Here is a 19,682-nt window from a genome sequence, read left to right as displayed (position 1 = left end):
TGGAAGGCGCAACTGCAGGAGTGCGTGTCTTCCGCTTGGTTCTTTTTTCATTGGCTGTGGCATGGATCTTTTCCTCGCCAGTCTTCAGCTGTTTGTGAAGGACACTGCGCCATTTGCTGCGGTCAGCTGCTGCATCTTCCCAGTGTTCAGTGTTTATGTCCAGGGCTTTCATGTCCCGCTTGCAGACATCTTTGAAGCGCAGTTTTGGCCGGCCAACAGATCTCTTGCCAGAGCCAAGTTCGCCATACAGGATGTCCTTTGGGATACGTCCATCCTCCATACGGCACACGTGGCCGAGCCAACGCAGCCTGCGTTGTCTGAGCAGCGTGAACATGGTAGGAAGACCAGCGCGTTCGAGGACCTGGGCATTCGTCACCTTGTCACTCCAATGGATGCCGAGGATGCGGCGAAGGCAGCGCATGTGGAAGGTGTTCAGTTTGCGCTCCTGTTTGGAGTATGTTGTCCATGTATCGCTGCCGTAGAGAAGAGTGCTGACGATGCAGGCGTTGTACACTGCCATCTTGGTAGGAGTTGTCAGCTTCCGGTTCTCCCAGACGCGGGTCGTGAGGCGCCCTAGGGTTGTGGCAGCTTTGCCGATACGTTTGTTGATCTCACCGTCGAGGGACAGATTGTCACTGATGGTGGATCCCAGGTATGTAAATTGGTGTACGACTTTGAGTTGGTACTCATCGATTGTGATGGCTGGTGGAGTGTCCACTTCCTGACTCAGCACATTGGTCTTTTTTAGGCTGATGGTAAGCCCGAAGTCTTTGCAGGCCTGGGAGAATCTGTCCATAAGGCACTGGAGTTCTTGTTCAGTGTGTGAAACGATGGCGGCATCATCAGCAAAGAGCATGTCCCGAATGATTGTCTCACGGACTTTGGTCCTTGCTTTAAGACGGGCTAGGTTGAAAAGTCGGCCGTCAGATCTGGTACGTAGATATACCCCTTCTGTTGCAGTCCCAAAAGCATGATTGATGAGCAGGGCAAAGAAGATGCCGAAAAGGGTAGGAGCAAGGACGCAACCTTGCTTGACTCCGCTCTTTTCTTGAGGAACCAACACAGATGTCCAGAATACTGTGGAATTTTGCGATGAAAACAGAGCTGTTTGTATACATTATATATATATATATATATATATATATATATATATATATACATATATATATATATATATACAATATAATATATATATATATAATATAATATATATAATATATATATATTATATATATAAATATATATTATGATATATATATATATATTATATATATATATATTATATATATATATTATATTATATGTATATATAATATAATATATATCATAATATATATAATATATATTTATATATATAATATTATATTATTATATTATATATATATTATATTATATATATTATATATATTATGATATATATATATATATTATATTATATATATATATATTATATGTATATATATATATATATATGATATATGATTATATATATATATATAGATTATATTATATTATATATATATATTATATATATTATGATATATGATATGTATATGTATATATATGATATATGATTATATATATATATATTATATATATATATATATATAATATATATAATTTATAATATAGTATAATATATATATAATATAAATATATATATATATACAATACATTATATACAATGTGTCCAAATACTTCCGGTTCAACCATTGACGTCACGCACATACGTCATCATACATAGATGTTTTCAAGCGGAAGTTTAGTGGGAAATGTAAAATGTCACTTTATAAGTTATTGGCATGTGTTGCAATGTTAAGATGTCATCATTGATATATAAACTATCAGGTCGCTAGTAGTGGCTTTCAGTAGGCCTTTAAGGCACGCCCCCAATATAGTTGTCCGGCTGGAAATCGGGAGAAATTCGGGAGAATGGTTGTCCCGGGAGATTTTCAGGAGAGGCACTGAAATTCGGGAGCCTCCCGGAAAATTGGTGAGGGTTGGCGAGTATGGTGACCCGCCCCATAGCACGTGATGGAAACATGGCGTTGGAAACGGTCATCGTCATCACGTTTATACCACACTCACTTTTTGTTCACTCCGGCTTTATTTTGACCCCAAAAAAAAACACACTTTGAGGGCTAACCCGACGGCCACAAGAACAGAAGACAAGAAATGTGGTGGACAGTTTTCCCGACATGTCCCAGATTGCTTTTTCATCAACAGTTGACAAAATAAGAGAAGTAGCAAAGCGCATGCTGTAGCATGTTGGCGAGCAGTTAGCAACGTTGCTACAAGTAAAGAATGTGCTTACATTGAACTTTCTTGTTTGTTTAAGTCCTCGGCCGCTTTAGTTGGCCTTTAGAAGCTACGTTTTATTCTTTGGGCAGGTGTCTCTGCTCAGTGTCAAATTGTCTGCCAAGAAACCGAGCAGATGCTTCCAGGGAAAGTAAACAAAGACGTGACCTTTAAAGCCAGGCAACAGATCAACATCTGGCCTGCTGGAGACACTCTGCACTGCACCACCTTGAGGGAAAGTTAAACATCTGGCCTGCTGCTCATGGTCCTGCTGGAGCCACTCTGCACCACCTTGAGGAAAAGGGCGTCTGCGTGGAGAAGAATGGTCAGGAGTGAGGCCACAAACGACAATCGGGGGACAACTCACCATTCCTGAAGCTTCCCACGTCTGATTGCTGCGCAGAAGACAAAACATGGAGTTAAATATTCACCGCTCTACTAAGATCCAAACACCAATCTATAACATGGTGAGCCTGTGATTTACTAAGACTGTGTACAACTCAGAGCGCCTTACTTAAATGAGGATTTAGTGCACATTCATGTTATCATGCAGGGGACATCTACCACTTTTTATGGGCATTTTAGAAGCACTCCTTCAGTGCAGCTACAATGTATTACCGCTGATGGTGCGCATTTTTGAATACCTCCTTTTTTGCATTGCTACTAAACGAGGATACCCCCCATGGACCAAACTAGCAGAAGATGTGTTACCCGGCCCGGAGGAGGACCGAGCTAGGCCCGGAGGCAGGGCTTGTCAGCGAGCGCCTGGTGGCCGGAACTCGGTCGGGTGCGCTGCCAATTGGATGGCAGTGAAAGTGGAGGCTCCAGACGGACCAACTCGGGGCAGCAGAGGCTGACTTTTGGGACGTGGAAGGTCTCTACGCTGGTGGGGAAGGAGCCTGAGGTGGTGCGGGAGGTGGTGCCCTACCGGCTGGATCTGGTAGGGCTTACCTCGACGCATAGCAAGTGCTCTGAAAGCACACTCCTGGACAAGGGATGGATCTTGTTCATAGCAACTAATTACATGACCATAGTAACTAATTACATGACCATAGTAACTAATTACATGACCATAGTAACTCATTTCATGACCATAGTAACTAAATAGATGACCATAGTAACTAATCTGATGACCATAGTAACTAATCAGATGACCATAGTAACTAATTGATGACCATAGTAACTAATCAGATGACCATAGTAACTAATTACATTCCCATAGCAACTAATTAGATGACCATAGTAACTAATCAGATGACCATAGTAACTAATTAGATGACCACAGGAACTAATTAAATGACCATAGTAACTAAATATATTACCATAGTAACTAATTTGATGACCATAGTAACTAATCAGATGACCATAGTAACTAATCAGATGACCATAGTAACTAATTACATTACCATAGTAACTAATCAGATGGTCATAGTAACTCATTAGATGACCAAAGTAACTAATCAGATGACCATAGTAACTAATCAGATGACCATAGTAACTAATCAGATGACCACATTAACTAATTAGATGACCATAGTAACTAATCAGATGACCATAGTAACTAATCAGATGACCACAGTAACTAATTATATGACCACAGTAACTAATCAGATGACCATAGTAACTAATCAGATGACCATAGTAACTAATTAGATGACCATAGTAACGAATCAGATGACCATAGTAACTAATTAGATGACCATAGTAACTAATCAGATGACCATAGTAACTAATTAGATGACCATAGTAACGAATCAGATGACCATAGTAAATAATTACATTACCATAGTAACTAAATAGATTACCATAGTAACTAATTTGATGACCATAATAACTAATTTGATGACCATAGTAACTAATTAGATGACCATAGTAACTAATCAGATGACCATAGTAACTAATTACATGACCATAGTAACGAATCAGATGACCATAGTAAATAATTACATTACCATAGTAACTAAATAGATGACCATAGTAACTAATTTGATGACCATAGTAACTAATTAGATGACCATAGTAACTAATCAGATGACCACAGTAACTAATTAGATGACCATAGTCATAGTGGACTTGAAGTGGGTGTGGCATGGATGATTGTTTGGCGCCCAATAAAAGACTTGATGGAGGATTCTTCAAAAGCACGGCTTCAGTCAGCAGATGTTAAAGCAGCATAATAACCATAATAACTAATTAGATGACCATAATAACTAATTAGATGACCATAATAACTAATTAGATGACCATAGTAACTAGTATATCATGCCGATTCCAATCATTGCAAGACTTAGTATAGTTGAAGACTAAGGTGAGGTCATTAGAAAACATCATAATGGCAGTTCCAGTTTTGATGTTAAAGATCTAAAAAAAATGATGTAGAATGTCTGATGGAAAAGATGAATGGGCTTAACTAGCTCAGGTGTAAGGACTTGTGGTGGGTGTTGCGTTCAAGGTCTCACCCTGGCCGGCCCGTCAGCTTGTTCTGGGTCCACCTTGGGAGCTGCAAACAGACACATGACCTCACGTTTGCTGATGTCCAAACAGGAAGTGAAGGCGTGACTCACGCAGCGGCTTGACCATGCTGTCCACGCCGTGAACCACGCCGTTGGTGGCCATCAGGTCGGCGTGTGCCACCGCCACTCGGTTGACAAAGACCGTGTAGTTTTTCTGGGGGGGGGGGGGGGGGGGGCAGAGGCATGAGTTTGGTATCGGCGTTTAGGACCAATGCTGGATGAAGTGTGACCACTGACCACGCCCAGCTCCAACATGTCACCCTGCAGAGGTTTGACTCGGGTGTGAGACCCCACCCCGCCGCTGACGAGCATCCCGTCCCCGAGATGGTATCTGAGGGTGGCCGCCAGCTGAGGGCTGTTTCCTGGTGATGACAACAGCACTTGTTTATACGTCAGTAAATATTCTTCTTCCTGGTGATGACAACAGCACTTGTTTATACGTCAGTAAATATTCTTCTTCCTGGTGATGACAACAGCACTTGTTTATACGTCAGTAAATATTCTTCTTCCTGGTGATGACAACAGCACTTGTTTATACGTCAGTAAACATTCTTCCTCCTGGTGATGACATGTCACTTGTTTATACGTCAGTAAATATTCTTCTTCCTGGAGGGACATTTTTTCCAACACTTCAAGAAGGTCACAGCCAAAGAAGGAGACACCTTGCTAACTTAAACAAGAAGAGTCAACACATTTTGTTGAGCACAATCCACACAACTGAGGTGGACTTTCTTGTCATGGGCAACAATGATGGCAAAATGTAGTAGGGGTGTAACGCTACATAAAAACTCCAGTTCGGTACGTACCTCGGTTTAGAGGTCACGGTTCGGTTCATTTTCGGTACAGTAAGAAAACAACAAAATATAAATGTTTTGGTTAGTTATTTACCAAATGTGTAAACAATGGCTTTATCCTTTTAACATTGGGAACACTATAATAATTCTGCCCACGTTAATCAACATTAAAGTTGTTGCTCACATTAAATAAAATGACAAAACTTTTTTTCTACATATAAAAAGTGCAACATTAAACAGTTTCAAGTCAACTCATCATGCTTCATTTATTACAGAATTTGGGAAGCCTGCAGTTGATGTATTATGTAAATGTTCTATTTGTATCAACATGTGATAGCAGGGACCCTGCCATTCAAAACTAGGCTGCTGCATTACTAATGATTCATGTAACTATAGCTGGAAAAATAGTACAATAGCAATAGGAGAGACTATTCATCCCTGAACACCATGGAGTTCATGTAGGCTTTATGATGCACTTACATTATTATATCAACTATCAGAGACAGAAACTCTTCATTTAACATAATGTCCTTTTTTGCTGCTTCAACACAGCTCAATCAACACAGAAAAAGGTCAAGTGAAATAACAGACAGACAGGGCTTTGCTGTCCGTAACACACACACACACCGCAACGTTACGCTAAAAGCGAATTAGCCTTCACCTCAAGCCAGGACTGCGAGCGATCTGAGCTGCCTTTTTATATTTCTAGAAGATCAACGGGCTCATCGTGATGTTACTAGTAGTTGACTGGGAGGTGTTTATTATAAATTGGGGAGAGTCCGCAGCCTGATGATTACCTGCTAAACGCTAAGCACTGACTACATGCGCTCTGAATACACACTGCTGATTGGCTGTAACCGCTCTGTTTGTAAGCAATCAGATGGTTGTGTGGGTGGGACAATGCTGGGTGCTGTGTAGAGGACTGACAGAAACAGAGGCAGAAGGAAGCGGAGGCGGCTACTTAATATGTTCGTGTGGGAAACTCGTTCGGTACACCTCCGAACCGAACCGAAACCCCCGTACCGAAATGGTTCAATACAAATACACGTACCGTTACACCCCTAATATGTAGTAATATGAGTATTCATATTACTACATATTAGGGGTGTAACGGCACACCCTCCATCACACTTAAATGCTGCAGAAAAGTTGCAACGGGGCTAATTTTTATCCCTGACTGTGATTTTATGGATTGGTTATCAATATTTTAGCCTTCCTTGCAACAACAGGTGGAAAACAAATACTTTTCTGCAGGTATCAACAAATCTAACGTCATGCTTTTTAATGCAACACATGTAGTTATTATATATCATCACCAACACATGTAGTTATTATATATCATCACCAACACATGTAGTTATTATATATCATCACCAACACATGTAGTTATTATATATCATCACCAACACATGTAGTTATTATATATCATCACCAACACGTGTAGTTATTATATATCATCACCAACACGTGTAGTTATTATATATCATCACCAACACATGTAGTTATTATGTGTGTATAAATGATATATACACATTTAGATGTACAGTATGTGTGTATAAATGATATATACACATTTAGATGTACAGTATGTGTGTATAAATGATATATACACATTTAGATGTACAGTATGTGTGTATAAATGATATATACACATTTAGATGTACAGTATGTGTGTTGTCCCTTTTTTCCAGGAACACTAATACCAAAAGTCACAATGTCCCATAGAGTTCTAAAAAAGTAATGACAAAAAAAAAAACGGAATGGAATTTTACAGTTTTTGACTGAATGGGACACCCAAAATGTACATGAAAATAAAGAATGTGGGATTTACAATATTAACTATGAACAATAAAAGACTGAATATTAACAACATATGAAAGTTCTCAGACCAAGCAAAACACAACACAAATGTAAAAAACAGCAAAATATGAATGCAAAGTGTAATAGACACCAACAATATGATGTATTATCATGTACAAATCTGCTTCCACATGTGTTCCTGACACATGTGTTTGGGGCTAAAAACAAGCCCCGCCCACTCTGCTTTGTTCCTGGTCTGAGCTGCTGTGACCGAGATTAGCGTAATGACGCCTATAAAAGTGCAGGTTTCAACTACTTTGTACAGTTCAAGACTTAGTCATTTAAAAACATGACTGCACATCATAATGGCAAATACACTTTCCATGTTAAATCAATCAATCAATCAATCAATGTTTACTTATATAGCCCTAAATCACATATGTCAGAGTCAAGGCCCGCGGGCCATATCCGGCCCGCGAGAAGGTTTTTTACGGCCCTTGGGATGATCTTGATTTATTATTAGAACCGGCCCGCAGACCGCAGATCTTTTACACGCACCAAGCGGATGCCGGTCCAAGGTTCCGAAAGGGGGCGAGCGGCCCGCCGGGACGCGCCTGCCGGCCGAAGGGCTGCAGCCCGGCCGTCAGTCGCGGAGCCCGCCGTGCCACGCGCGCCAAGGGGGCGGGCCGAAACCCGGCCCCGAGGCCCTGAGACTTCTGCTTTGTTTCCCCAAACCGCGCGTCACCGCCGGGCCCGCACCACCGTCGGGCTGCAGCCCGAGTGTCGGTGGCGGAACCCGTCATGTGCCGCGCGCGCCAAGCGGAGCGGGGGGGTCAAGCGGGCCGAAACCCGCAGGCCACCCCCTCACCACGAGGCCCTGAGACTTCTGCGTTTGACCCCTACGCGCGGCCCGTTGGGACGCGCCCGCCGTCAAGCCACGAGGGCCAGCCGTCGGGTCGCGGAGCCCGCCGTGCCACGCGCGCCAAGGGGCGGGCCGAAACCAGCGGGGGGTTTCGGGCACCCAACTCGCCTCCCTCCCACGGAGGGAGGAGGGGGGTTTAATGTGAACATTACTGTGCAATCACATATTTAGAGTTTTTACTCAATTCAAGTTTAAAAGTTAAAGTTTAATATTTGTTTTCACTGCATGTTACTTCTCCTTAAACAAAGTGTTGTTTTTGATTTATAGATTTTTGCACTTTATTTTATTGTATTTCAATTTAATTATATTTTAAAAATATTTCAGTTGAGTGGATGATAGAAAATTGCTATTATTGTTTTTTTCTTTGAAGTAAATTTAGCCCACTTTTGCTAAAATAGAAAATATAGGCTACTGATGGTGCCTTGAATACCGGTTTCTTTCATTTAATGTTCATGTTATGGGGATTTTTATATAAAGGAAATTTGTCTTTTGTGTCTGTTGAAAATTAAAGATTACTGACAGAGCCATAAGAAAATATTGCTTTATTTATCTGATCATATTGGAATATATTTGTTAGGTTTTCAGTAGGTTCAATTAGGTTCACTAGACTATATGCGTCATTTAAAAATTTTTCAATGAACATTCGAACAGTCCGGCCCTCGGCTTGTAGCTAAATTTTTTATTTGGCCCTCCGTCCATTTGACTTTGACACCCCTGCCCTAAATCATGAGTGTCTCAAAGGGCTGCACAAATAAAATAATGATGTAGAAGGTCTTGCGGGCCGGATTGAAAATCTTATCATGTGGCCCTCGTATTTTGTCCAGGTCTGTAAAATTTGCAAGAAAGCTAGCATGCTAATATCAGAATGCTAACAGCAGGCAGCAAATGGCAGCACCGATCTAGCCAAAAAGAGTGTGGTGTGCATGGAGTGTAAAATGAGCAAGAGAACCTGATTTGTTTCAAAGTGAAAATACTTTCATGGAGTCCTGGCTGAAGATGGACTTTGTGTTTAGTGGAGGCTCCACATTCCAACTCACGCATCATCTGGCTGACTTCTGTCTGCGGCAGGGCGTCGAAGGCGTTGTTGGTGGGGGCGAAGAAGGTCAACGCTCCGGGCTGGTTGAGTAGCTCCGTCATTCCGGCCGTCTGGATGGCTCCCACCAGAACGCTGAAAGACAGCAGTTGTGGACGTCCCTTCGCTGGTCGTGCAGCAAAGTGTTTAATGCTCACCTGAAGCGCTCGTCCGCCTTCAAGACGTCCATGACAGTTCCCATGGGCGGAGTCACCACTTTGTCCACGGTCAACATGGTCCCGTAGCGCCCCGTCCTGTCGTGGGCGGCCAGGCAGGCATTCTCGATGCACAAGTTCTACAGATCAACAACTAGGTGAGTGGGAACACTCCAATGTTGAAGTGAAATGCTGACAGAATGTAGCATGAATGCATGAATACTTGGAATTGTCATAACATGGTCACTACTGCCTAGGTTCTCTTGTTATATTCTTATTTTTACCTATTGTAATAATAATAAATACATGAATTTTGGTGTAGGAAAGCATATTGAGTGAATGTTTGGAACATTCACACAATAATAATAATAATAATAATAATAGTAATAATAATATAAATGGAATAATTTTAGTGTAGAAAAGCATATGTGTGAATATTTGGAACATTCACACAATAATAATAATAATAATAATAAATAGATGCATTTTGGTGTAGAAAAGCATATTGTGTGAATGTTTTGGAACATTCACACAATAATGATAATAATAATAATAATAATAATAAATAGATGAATTTTGGTGTAGAAAAGCATATTGTGTGAATGTTTTGGAACATTCACACAATAATGATAATAATAATAATAATAATAATAAATAGATGAATTTTGGTGTAGAAAAGCATATTGTGTGAATGTTTGGAAAATTCACACAATAATAATAATAATAATAAAAATAAATAGAAGAATTTTGGTGTAGAAAAGCATATTGTGTGAATGTTTGGAAAATTCACACAATAATAATAATAAAAATAAATAGAAGAATTTTGGTGTAGAAAAGCATATTGTGTGAATGTTTGGAAAATTCACACAATAATAATAATAATAATAAAAATAAATAGAAGAATTTTGGTGTAGAAAAGCATATTGTGTGAATGTTTGGAAAATTCACACAATAATAATAACAATAATAAAAATAAATAGAAGAATTTTGGTGTAGAAAAGCATATGTGTGAATATTTGGAACATTCACACAATGATAATAATAATAATAAATAGATGCATTTTGGTGTAGAAAAGCATATTGTGTGAATGTTTTGGAACATTCACACAATGATAATAATAATAATAAATAGATGCATTTTGGTGTAAAAAAGCATATTGTGTGAATGTTTTGGAACATTCACACAATAATAATAATAATAAATAGATTAATTTTGGTGTAGAAAAGCATATGTGTGAATATTTGGAACATTCACACAATAATAATAATAATAATAAATAGATTAATTTTGGTGTAGAAAAGCATATGTGTGAATATTTTGGAACATTCACACAATAATAATAATAATAATAAATAGATTAATTTTAGTGTAGAAAAGCATATTGTGTGAATGTTTGGAACATTCACACAATAATAATAATAATAATAAATAGATTAATTTTGGTGTAGAAAAGCATATGTGTGAATATTTGGAACATTCACACAATAATAATAATAAATAGATGCATTTTGGTGTAGAAAAGCATATTGTGTGAATATTTTGGAACATTCACACAATAATAATAATAATAATAAATAGATTAATTTTAGTGTAGAAAAGCATATTGTGTGAATGTTTGGAAAATTCACACAATAATAATAATACAAATAAATAGAAAAATTTTAGTGTAGAAAAGCATATGTGTGAATATTTGGAACATTCACACAATAATAATAATAATAATAATAATAATAAATAGATGCATTTTGGTGTAGAAAAGCATATTGTGTGAATGTTTGGAAAATTCACACAATAATAATAATAATAATAAAAATAAATAGAAGAATTTTAGTGTAGAAAAGCATATGTGTGAATATTTGGAACATTCACACAATAATAATAACAATAAATAGATGCATTTTGGTGTAGAAAAGCATATGGTGTGAATGTTTTGGAACATTAACACAATAATAATAATAATAATAATAATAAATAGATGAATTTTGGTGCAGAAAAGCATATTGTGTGAATATTCACACAATAAGAAACAGGAAGTGCTGCTAAATTGGGCTTTGTTTCCAAGTTCTCACATTTCTGTAGACAAAGACTCGAAGTGTAACATCTCCCAGCGTCTGCAGCTCCTGATTGTGATACAAGGACTTGGAGGACAGCTGCCCCTTCACGACGTGGTTGCTCATCACCTTGCTGATGTCGGCCATGCTGCTCCCACCTGCTGTCAGTCACACACACAAGTCACCTGACAAGCCATGGCCAAGACCGGGCTCGTGCCGACGTTACCTGTGAAGGCCTGGTCCACAGGTGCCAGCACGGTCAAAGGTTGGGAGCCCTTCAGTTGTGGGCTCAGACCCGCCTCCACAAACATTCTGGTCGCCGTAGCAACATTGGAGCTTTCTGTTAGCTCCAGCAGAGTTTTTGCTGCACGACAAAGAGTTCTTGTTTTTTTCAAGTTGGATTCAGTCAACTTCTCAGCAAAATAAGAGTTTTTTCATGGAAGCGTCCCTCATATTTTGCAACAAAACAAAAACTACATCTTTTTTCCAGTTCAGACTCAATTTCAATCTTGTGGGCGGGGCCTCCTCTGAACAACATGCCAGAAGCCTTTGGCGTGACCATATGGGCGTGGCTACGTGCTACTTCCACACCTGGACGTAAAATACCGAAGACGAGGGTGATAGAGCAAATAAAAGGCCTCCAACATGAGGCCCCGCCCACAAGATTGAGTTTGCATCGTAACCAAAAATAAGATTTGTAACCGCAAAAATTAATTCTATCCGGAAAAAAAAAAATTGTATTTGATTTCTATAGGCTAGTAAGGTCAAGTTTTGTACCTGACAAGTTTCGGCTACTTTGCTTCTGCAGCCTTCATCAGAGGTGTCACGTGATGTTATATTATATATATATTAATATTATTATTATTATTATTGTGTGAATGTTCTAAACATTCACACAGTATGCTTTTCTACACCAAAATGCATCTATTTATTATTATTAATATTATTATTATTATGTGAATGTTCCAAACATTCACTTAATATGCTTTACTACACCAAAATTCATCTATTTATTATTATTATTATTATTATTATTATTATTATTATTATTATTGTGTGAATGATTTGGAACATTCACACAATAATAATAATAATAAATAGATGAATTTTGGTGTAGAAAAGCATATTGTGTGAATTATTATTATTATTATTATTGTGTGAATGATTTGGAACATTCACATAATAATAATAATAATAATAATAATAATTTTAATAATAAATAGATGAATTTTGGTGTAGAAAAGCATATTGTGTGAATGTTTGGAACGTTCACACAATAATAATAATAATAATAATATTAATAATAAATAGATGAATTTTGGTGTAGAAAAGCATATTGTGTGAATTATTATTATTATTATTATTGTGTGAATGATTTGGAACATTCACACAATAATAATAATAATAATAAATAGATGAATTTTGGTGTAGAAAAGCATATTGTGTGAATTATTATTATTATTATTATTGTGTGAATGATTTGGAACATTCACATAATAATAATAATAATAATAATATTAATAATAAATAGATGAATTTTGGTGTAGAAAAGCATATTGTGTGAATGTTTGGAACATTCACATAATAATAATAATAATAATATTAATAATAATAAAAATCCTTCAGTCTTTGAAAGAGAGTGTCTTTTCAAAGAGGTGGTTGAAACCAGGAAGTGGGCCCCAAAGACTGTCAACAGGGACGAGGGAGCCTACCAACTATCCCACACCTGGGACACAGTCCTGCAGGGCCGCCCCCGGCCGTTTGGTAGACATCCAGACGACAGGGGGCGCTCCGCTCTACCCCCGGCGCACGCCAGGGGACACCGCCATCCCACCACTTCGGGTGGGATGTGGAATGGAACAATCCATATAACACGTCACAGATGACATCACGCTAACATCACGTGACACCTCTGATGCAGAAGCAAAGTAGCCGAAACTTGTCAGGTACAAAACTTGACCTTACTAGCCTATAGAAATCAACTAACTAACTAGCCTATAGGAATCAACTAACTAACTAGCCTGTATAAATCAACTAACTAACTAGCCTATAGAAATCAACTAACTAACTAGCCTATATAAATCAACTAACTAACTAGCCTGTATAAATCAACTAACTAACTAGCCTATAGAAATCAACTAACTAACTAGCCTATATAAATCAACTAACTAACTAGCCTATATAAATCAACTAACTAACTAGCCTATAGAAATCAACCATTTATAAACATATCTAAATGAACCTCTTCAACATAATATTTGTGACCAAAAAACAATTATTCATATCCCCCCCAAAAAACAGTGCTGTGATACTCAGGATTGTTATTCTAGAACTTCATTGTGTGGATATCATGTCCATGGTGCTGTGATACTCAGGATTGTTATTCTAGAACTTCATTGTGTGGATATCATGTCTATGGTGCTGTGATACTCATGATTGTTATTCTAGAACTTCATTGTGTGGATATCATGTCTATGGTGCTGCGATACTCATGATTGTTATTCTAGAACTTCATTGTGTGGATATCATGTCTATGGTGCTGCGATACTCATGATTGTTATTCTAGAACTTCATTGTGTGGATATCATGTCCATGGTGCTGCGATACTCAGGATTGTTATTCTAGAACTTCATTGTGTGGATATCATGTCTATGGTGCTGCGATACTCAGGATTGTTATTCTAGAACTTCATTGTGTGGATATCATGTCTATGGTGCTGCGATACTCAGGATTGTTATTCTAGAACTTCATTGTGTGGATATCATGTCTATGGTGCTGCGATACTCAGGATTGTTATTCTAGAACTTCATTGTGTGGATATCATGTCTATGGTGCTGCGATACTCAGGATTGTTATTCTAGAACTTCATTGTGTGGATATCATGTCTATGGTGCTGCGATACTCAGGATTGTTATTGTAGAACTTCATTGTGTGGATATCATGTCCATGGTGCTGAGATACTCATGATTGTTATTCTAGAACTTCATTGTGTGGATATCATGTCTATGGTGCTGCGATACTCAGGATTGTTATTCTAGAACTTCATTGTGTGGATATCATGTCTATGGTGCTGCGATACTCAGGATTGTTATTCTAGAACTTCATTGTGTGGATATCATGTCTATGGTGCTGTGATACTCATGATTGTTATTCTAGAACTTCATTGTGTGGATATCATGTCTATGGTGCTGCGATACTCATGATTGTTATTCTAGAACTTCATTGTGTGGATATCATGTCTATGGTGCTGTGATACTCATGATTGTTATTCTAGAACTTCATTGTGTGGATATCATGTCTATGGTGCTGCGATACTCATGATTGTTATTCTAGAACTTCATTGTGTGGATATCATGTCCATGGTGCTGCGATACTCATGATTGTTATTCTAGAACTTCATTGTGTGGATATCATGTCCATGGTGCTGCGATACTCAGGATTGTTATTCTAGAACTTCATTGTGTGGATATCATGTTTATGGTGCTGCGATACTCAGGATTGTTATTCTAGAACTTCATTGTGTGGATATCATGTCTATGGTGCTGCGATACTCAGGATTGTTATTCTAGAACTTCATTGTGTGGATATCATGTCCATGGTGCTGTGATACTCACGATTGTTATTCTAGAACTTCATTGTGTGGATATCATGTCCATGGTGCTGCGATACTCATGATTGTTATTCTAGAACTTTATTGTGTGGATATCATGTCCATGGTGCTGCGATACTCATGATTGTTATTCTAGAACTTCATTGTGTGGATATCATGTCTATGGTGCTGCGATACTCAGGATTGTTATTCTAGAACTTCATTGTGTGGATATCATGTCTATGGTGCTGCGATACTCAGGATTTCAGCCTTTTCTAAGTTCCTCTTTTGACCCGGGTGTTTGTCAAAACCAAGTGATGGTTCTGGTGGTACCTGAGTCCGGGATGAGCAGTTGGTTGATGTAATGGATGACCCCGTTGGTTCCCAGCTGGTCCTTCTTGGTGATGATGGCCTTCCCGTTCAGAGTTATATCCTTTCCGTCACATCCCACTTCCAGAACCGTGCCCTGCAGCGTCTCCATGGGCGTCCCCGACACGATGGACTCCGCACAGCGCATGTTCTTCAGGATGTGGTAGTTGAGCAGGTCTAAAAGGTTGGAACCAGAACCACAACCATGAGAGAACCGTTCCAACGAGGCCATGTTTCCTGCTGCTTACCTCGAAGAGACACGGGGTCCCCCAAGATCCTGTTTAAGGTTTCTGGAGGAATTTTCTCGAAGGCCTCGTTGGTAGGAGCAAAGATGGTGTACTGACCCTCGCTCTCCAAAATACTGGTGAGACCGGCGGCCGCAATGGCCGTCTTGAAGCCGCACAGGAAGTCAGCAAAGAGCAGTTTCTATCACTGAAACCTTTGAGTGGTGGACTTACACGCAGGGTCTCCAGGTCGTCGTCCACGTCGATGAGAACGTGCACGTTGTTGGTAATGGCTGTGATCACACGGTCCACCACGTGCACGATCCCGTTGGTGGCGTGCTGGTCGGCTTTGATCAGCCGGGCGCAGTTCACCGTCACAATCTGAACATGGACAGTTCTTTGCTTGTCAACAATGTTCTACCTAGGGGGAGCGACCTACCAACGTGCACATCCAGTGACACTAACTAGGGAGAGCGACCTACCAACGTGCACATCCAGTGACACTAACTAGGGAGAGCGACCTACCAACGTGCACATCCAGTGACACTAACTCGGGAGAGCGACCTACCAACGTACACATCCAGTGACACTAACTCGGGGGAGCGACCTACCAACGTGCACATCCAGTGACACTAACTAGGGAGAGCGACCTACCAATGTGCGCATCCAGTGACACTAACTCGGGAGAGCGACCTACCAACGTACACATCCAGTGACACTAACTAGGGAGAGCGACCTACCAACGTGCACATCCAGTGACACTAACTCGGGAGAGCGACCTACGAACGTGCACATCCAGTGACACTAACTCGGGAGAGCGACCTACCAACGTGCACATCCAGTGACACTAACTCGGGAGAGCGACCTACCAACGTGCACATCCAGTGACACTAACTAGGGAGAGCGACCTACCAACGTGCACATCCAGTGACACTAACTCGGGAGAGCGACCTACCAACGTACACATCCAGTGACACTAACTCGGGAGAGCGACCTACCAACGTGCACATCCAGTGACACTAACTCGGGGGAGCGACCTACCAACGTGCACATCCAGTGACACTAACTCGGGAGAGCGACCTACCAACGTACACATCCAGTGACACTAACTAGGGAGAGCGACCTACCAACATGCACCTCCAGTGACACTAACTAGGGAGAGCGACCTACCAACATGCACCTCCAGTGACACTAACTCGGGAGAGCGACCTACCAACGTGCACATCCAGTGACACTAACTAGGGAGAGCGACCTACCAACGTGCACATCCAGTGACACTAACTCGGGAGAGCGACCTACCAACGTACACATCCAGTGACACTAACTAGGGAGAGCGACCTACCAACGTGCACATCCAGTGACACTAACTAGGGAGAGCGACCTACCAACGTGCACATCCAGTGACACTCACTAGGGAGAGCGACCTACCAACGTGCACATCCAGTGACACTAACTCGGGGGAGCGACCTACCAACGTGCACATCCAGTGACACTAACTCGGGAGAGCGACCTACCAACGTGCACATCCAGTGACACTAACTAGGGAGAGCGACCTACCAACGTGCACATCCAGTGACACTAACTCGGGGAGCGACCTACCAACGTGCACATCCAGTGACACTAACTAGGGAGAGCGACCTACCAACGTGCACATCCAGTGACACTAACTAGGGAGAGAGACCTACCAACGTGCGCATCCAGTGACACTAACTCGGGAGAGCGACCTACCAACGTACACATCCAGTGACACTAACTCGGGGGAGCGACCTACCAACGTGCACATCCAGTGACACTAACTAGGGAGAGCGACCTACCAACGTGCGCATCCAGTGACACTAACTCGGGAGAGCGACCTACCAACGTACACATCCAGTGACACTAACTAGGGAGAGCGACCTACCAACGTGCACATCCAGTGACACTAACTAGGGAGAGCGACCTACCAACGTGCACATCCAGTGACACTAACTAGGGAGAGCGACCTACCAACATGCACCTCCAGTGACACTAACTCGGGAGAGCGACCTACCAACGTGCACATCCAGTGACACTAACTAGGGAGAGCGACCTACCAACGTGCACATCCAGTGACACTAACTCGGGGGAGCGACCTACCAACGTGCACATCCAGTGACACTAACTCGGGAGAGCGACCTACGAACGTGCACATCCAGTGACACTAACTAGGGAGAGCGACCTACCAACGTGCACATCCAGTGACACTAACTAGGGAGAGCGACCTACCAACATGCACCTCCAGTGACACTAACTCGGGAGAGCGACCTACCAACGTGCACATCCAGTGACACTAACTAGGGAGAGCGACCTACCAACGTGCACATCCAGTGACACTAACTCGGGGGAGCGACCTACCAACGTGCACATCCAGTGACACTAACTCGGGAGAGCGACCTACCAACGTGCACATCCAGTGACACTAACTAGGGAGAGCGACCTACCAACGTGCACATCCAGTGACACTAACTCGGGGAGAGCGACCTACCAACGTGCACATCCAGTGACACTAACTAGGGAGAGCGACCTACCAACGTGCACATCCAGTGACACTAACTAGGGAGAGCGACCTACCAACGTGCACATCCAGTGACACTAACTAGGGAGAGCGACCTACCAACGTGCACATCCAGTGACACTAACTAGGGAGAGCGACCTACCAACGTGCACATCCAGTGACACTAACTCGGGAGAGCGACCTACGAACGTGCACATCCAGTGACACTAACTCGGGAGAGCGACCTACCAACGTGCACATCCAGTGACACTAACTCGGGAGAGCGACCTACCAACGTGCACATCCAGTGACACTAACTAGGGAGAGCGACCTACCAACGTGCACATCCAGTGACACTAACTCGGGAGAGCGACCTACCAACGTACACATCCAGTGACACTAACTCGGGAGAGCGACCTACCAACATGCACATCCAGTGACACTAACTCGGGGGAGCGACCTACCAACGTGCACATCCAGTGACACTAACTCGGGAGAGCGACCTACCAACGTGCACATCCAGTGACACTAACTAGGGAGAGCGACCTACCAACATGCACCTCCAGTGACACTAACTGGGGAGAGCGACCTACCAACATGCACCTCCAGTGACACTAACTCGGGAGAGCGACCTACCAACGTGCACATCCAGTGACACTAACTAGGGAGAGCGACCTACCAACGTGCACATCCAGTGACACTAACTCGGGGGAGCGACCTACCAACGTGCACATCCAGTGACACTAACTCGGGAGAGCGACCTACCAACGTGCACATCCAGTGACACTAACTAGGGAGAGCGACCTACCAACGTGCACATCCAGTGACACTAACTCGGGGGAGCGACCTACCAACGTGCACATCCAGTGACACTAACTAGGGAGAGCGACCTACCAACGTGCACATCCAGTGACACTAACTAGGGAGAGAGACCTACCAACGTGCGCATCCAGTGACACTAACTCGGGAGAGCGACCTACCAACGTACACATCCAGTGACACTAACTCGGGAGAGCGACCTACCAACGTGCACATCCAGTGACACTAACTAGGGAGAGCGACCTACCAACGTGCACATCCAGTGACACTAACTCGGGAGAGCGACCTACCAACGTACACATCCAGTGACACTAACTAGGAGAGCGACCTACCAACGTGCACATCCAGTGACACTAACTAGGGAGAGCGACCTACCAACGTGCACATCCAGTGACACTAACTCGGGAGAGAGACCTACCAACGTACACATCCAGTGACACTAACTCGGGAGAGCGACCTACGAACGTGCACATCCAGTGACACTAACTAGGGAGAGCGACCTACCAATGTGCGCATCCAGTGACACTAACTCGGGAGAGCGACCTACCACGTACACATCCAGT

At 41.8% G+C, this 19,682-nt stretch overlaps 1 protein-coding gene across 2 annotated transcripts in view; it reads right to left on the bottom strand.

Annotated features, from left to right (window-relative positions):
• Window positions 1–2,094: 2,094 nt before the first annotated feature.
• Window positions 2,095–19,682, bottom strand: part of LOC133644952 (transforming growth factor-beta-induced protein ig-h3-like) — a 41,351-nt gene continuing 23,763 nt past the window's right edge. The window contains exons 6-17 of one of the 2 annotated variants that reach the window (XM_062039717.1): window positions 16,023–16,169; window positions 15,813–15,954; window positions 15,529–15,741; window positions 11,833–11,970; window positions 11,625–11,767; window positions 9,558–9,694; window positions 9,365–9,495; window positions 5,049–5,173; window positions 4,863–4,965; window positions 4,758–4,798; window positions 2,666–2,693; window positions 2,095–2,606 (exon numbers count right to left, since the gene is read on the bottom strand). In XM_062039717.1, the coding sequence (XP_061895701.1) occupies window positions 2,539–2,606; window positions 2,666–2,693; window positions 4,758–4,798; window positions 4,863–4,965; window positions 5,049–5,173; window positions 9,365–9,495; window positions 9,558–9,694; window positions 11,625–11,767; window positions 11,833–11,970; window positions 15,529–15,741; window positions 15,813–15,954; window positions 16,023–16,169 (1,416 nt within the window). In that variant the 3' untranslated portion in view covers window positions 2,095–2,538. The remainder of the gene's footprint in view (window positions 2,607–2,665; window positions 2,694–4,757; window positions 4,799–4,862; window positions 4,966–5,048; window positions 5,174–9,364; window positions 9,496–9,557; window positions 9,695–11,624; window positions 11,768–11,832; window positions 11,971–15,528; window positions 15,742–15,812; window positions 15,955–16,022; window positions 16,170–19,682) is intronic. The other variant, XM_062039718.1, reaches the window with a different exon arrangement.

The sequence above is a fragment of the Entelurus aequoreus genome, linkage group LG28 (assembly GCF_033978785.1).
Source record: "Entelurus aequoreus isolate RoL-2023_Sb linkage group LG28, RoL_Eaeq_v1.1, whole genome shotgun sequence".
NCBI classification, from domain to species: domain Eukaryota; kingdom Metazoa; phylum Chordata; class Actinopteri; order Syngnathiformes; family Syngnathidae; genus Entelurus; species Entelurus aequoreus.
This window is presented reverse-complemented; position numbering and strand designations above follow the sequence as displayed.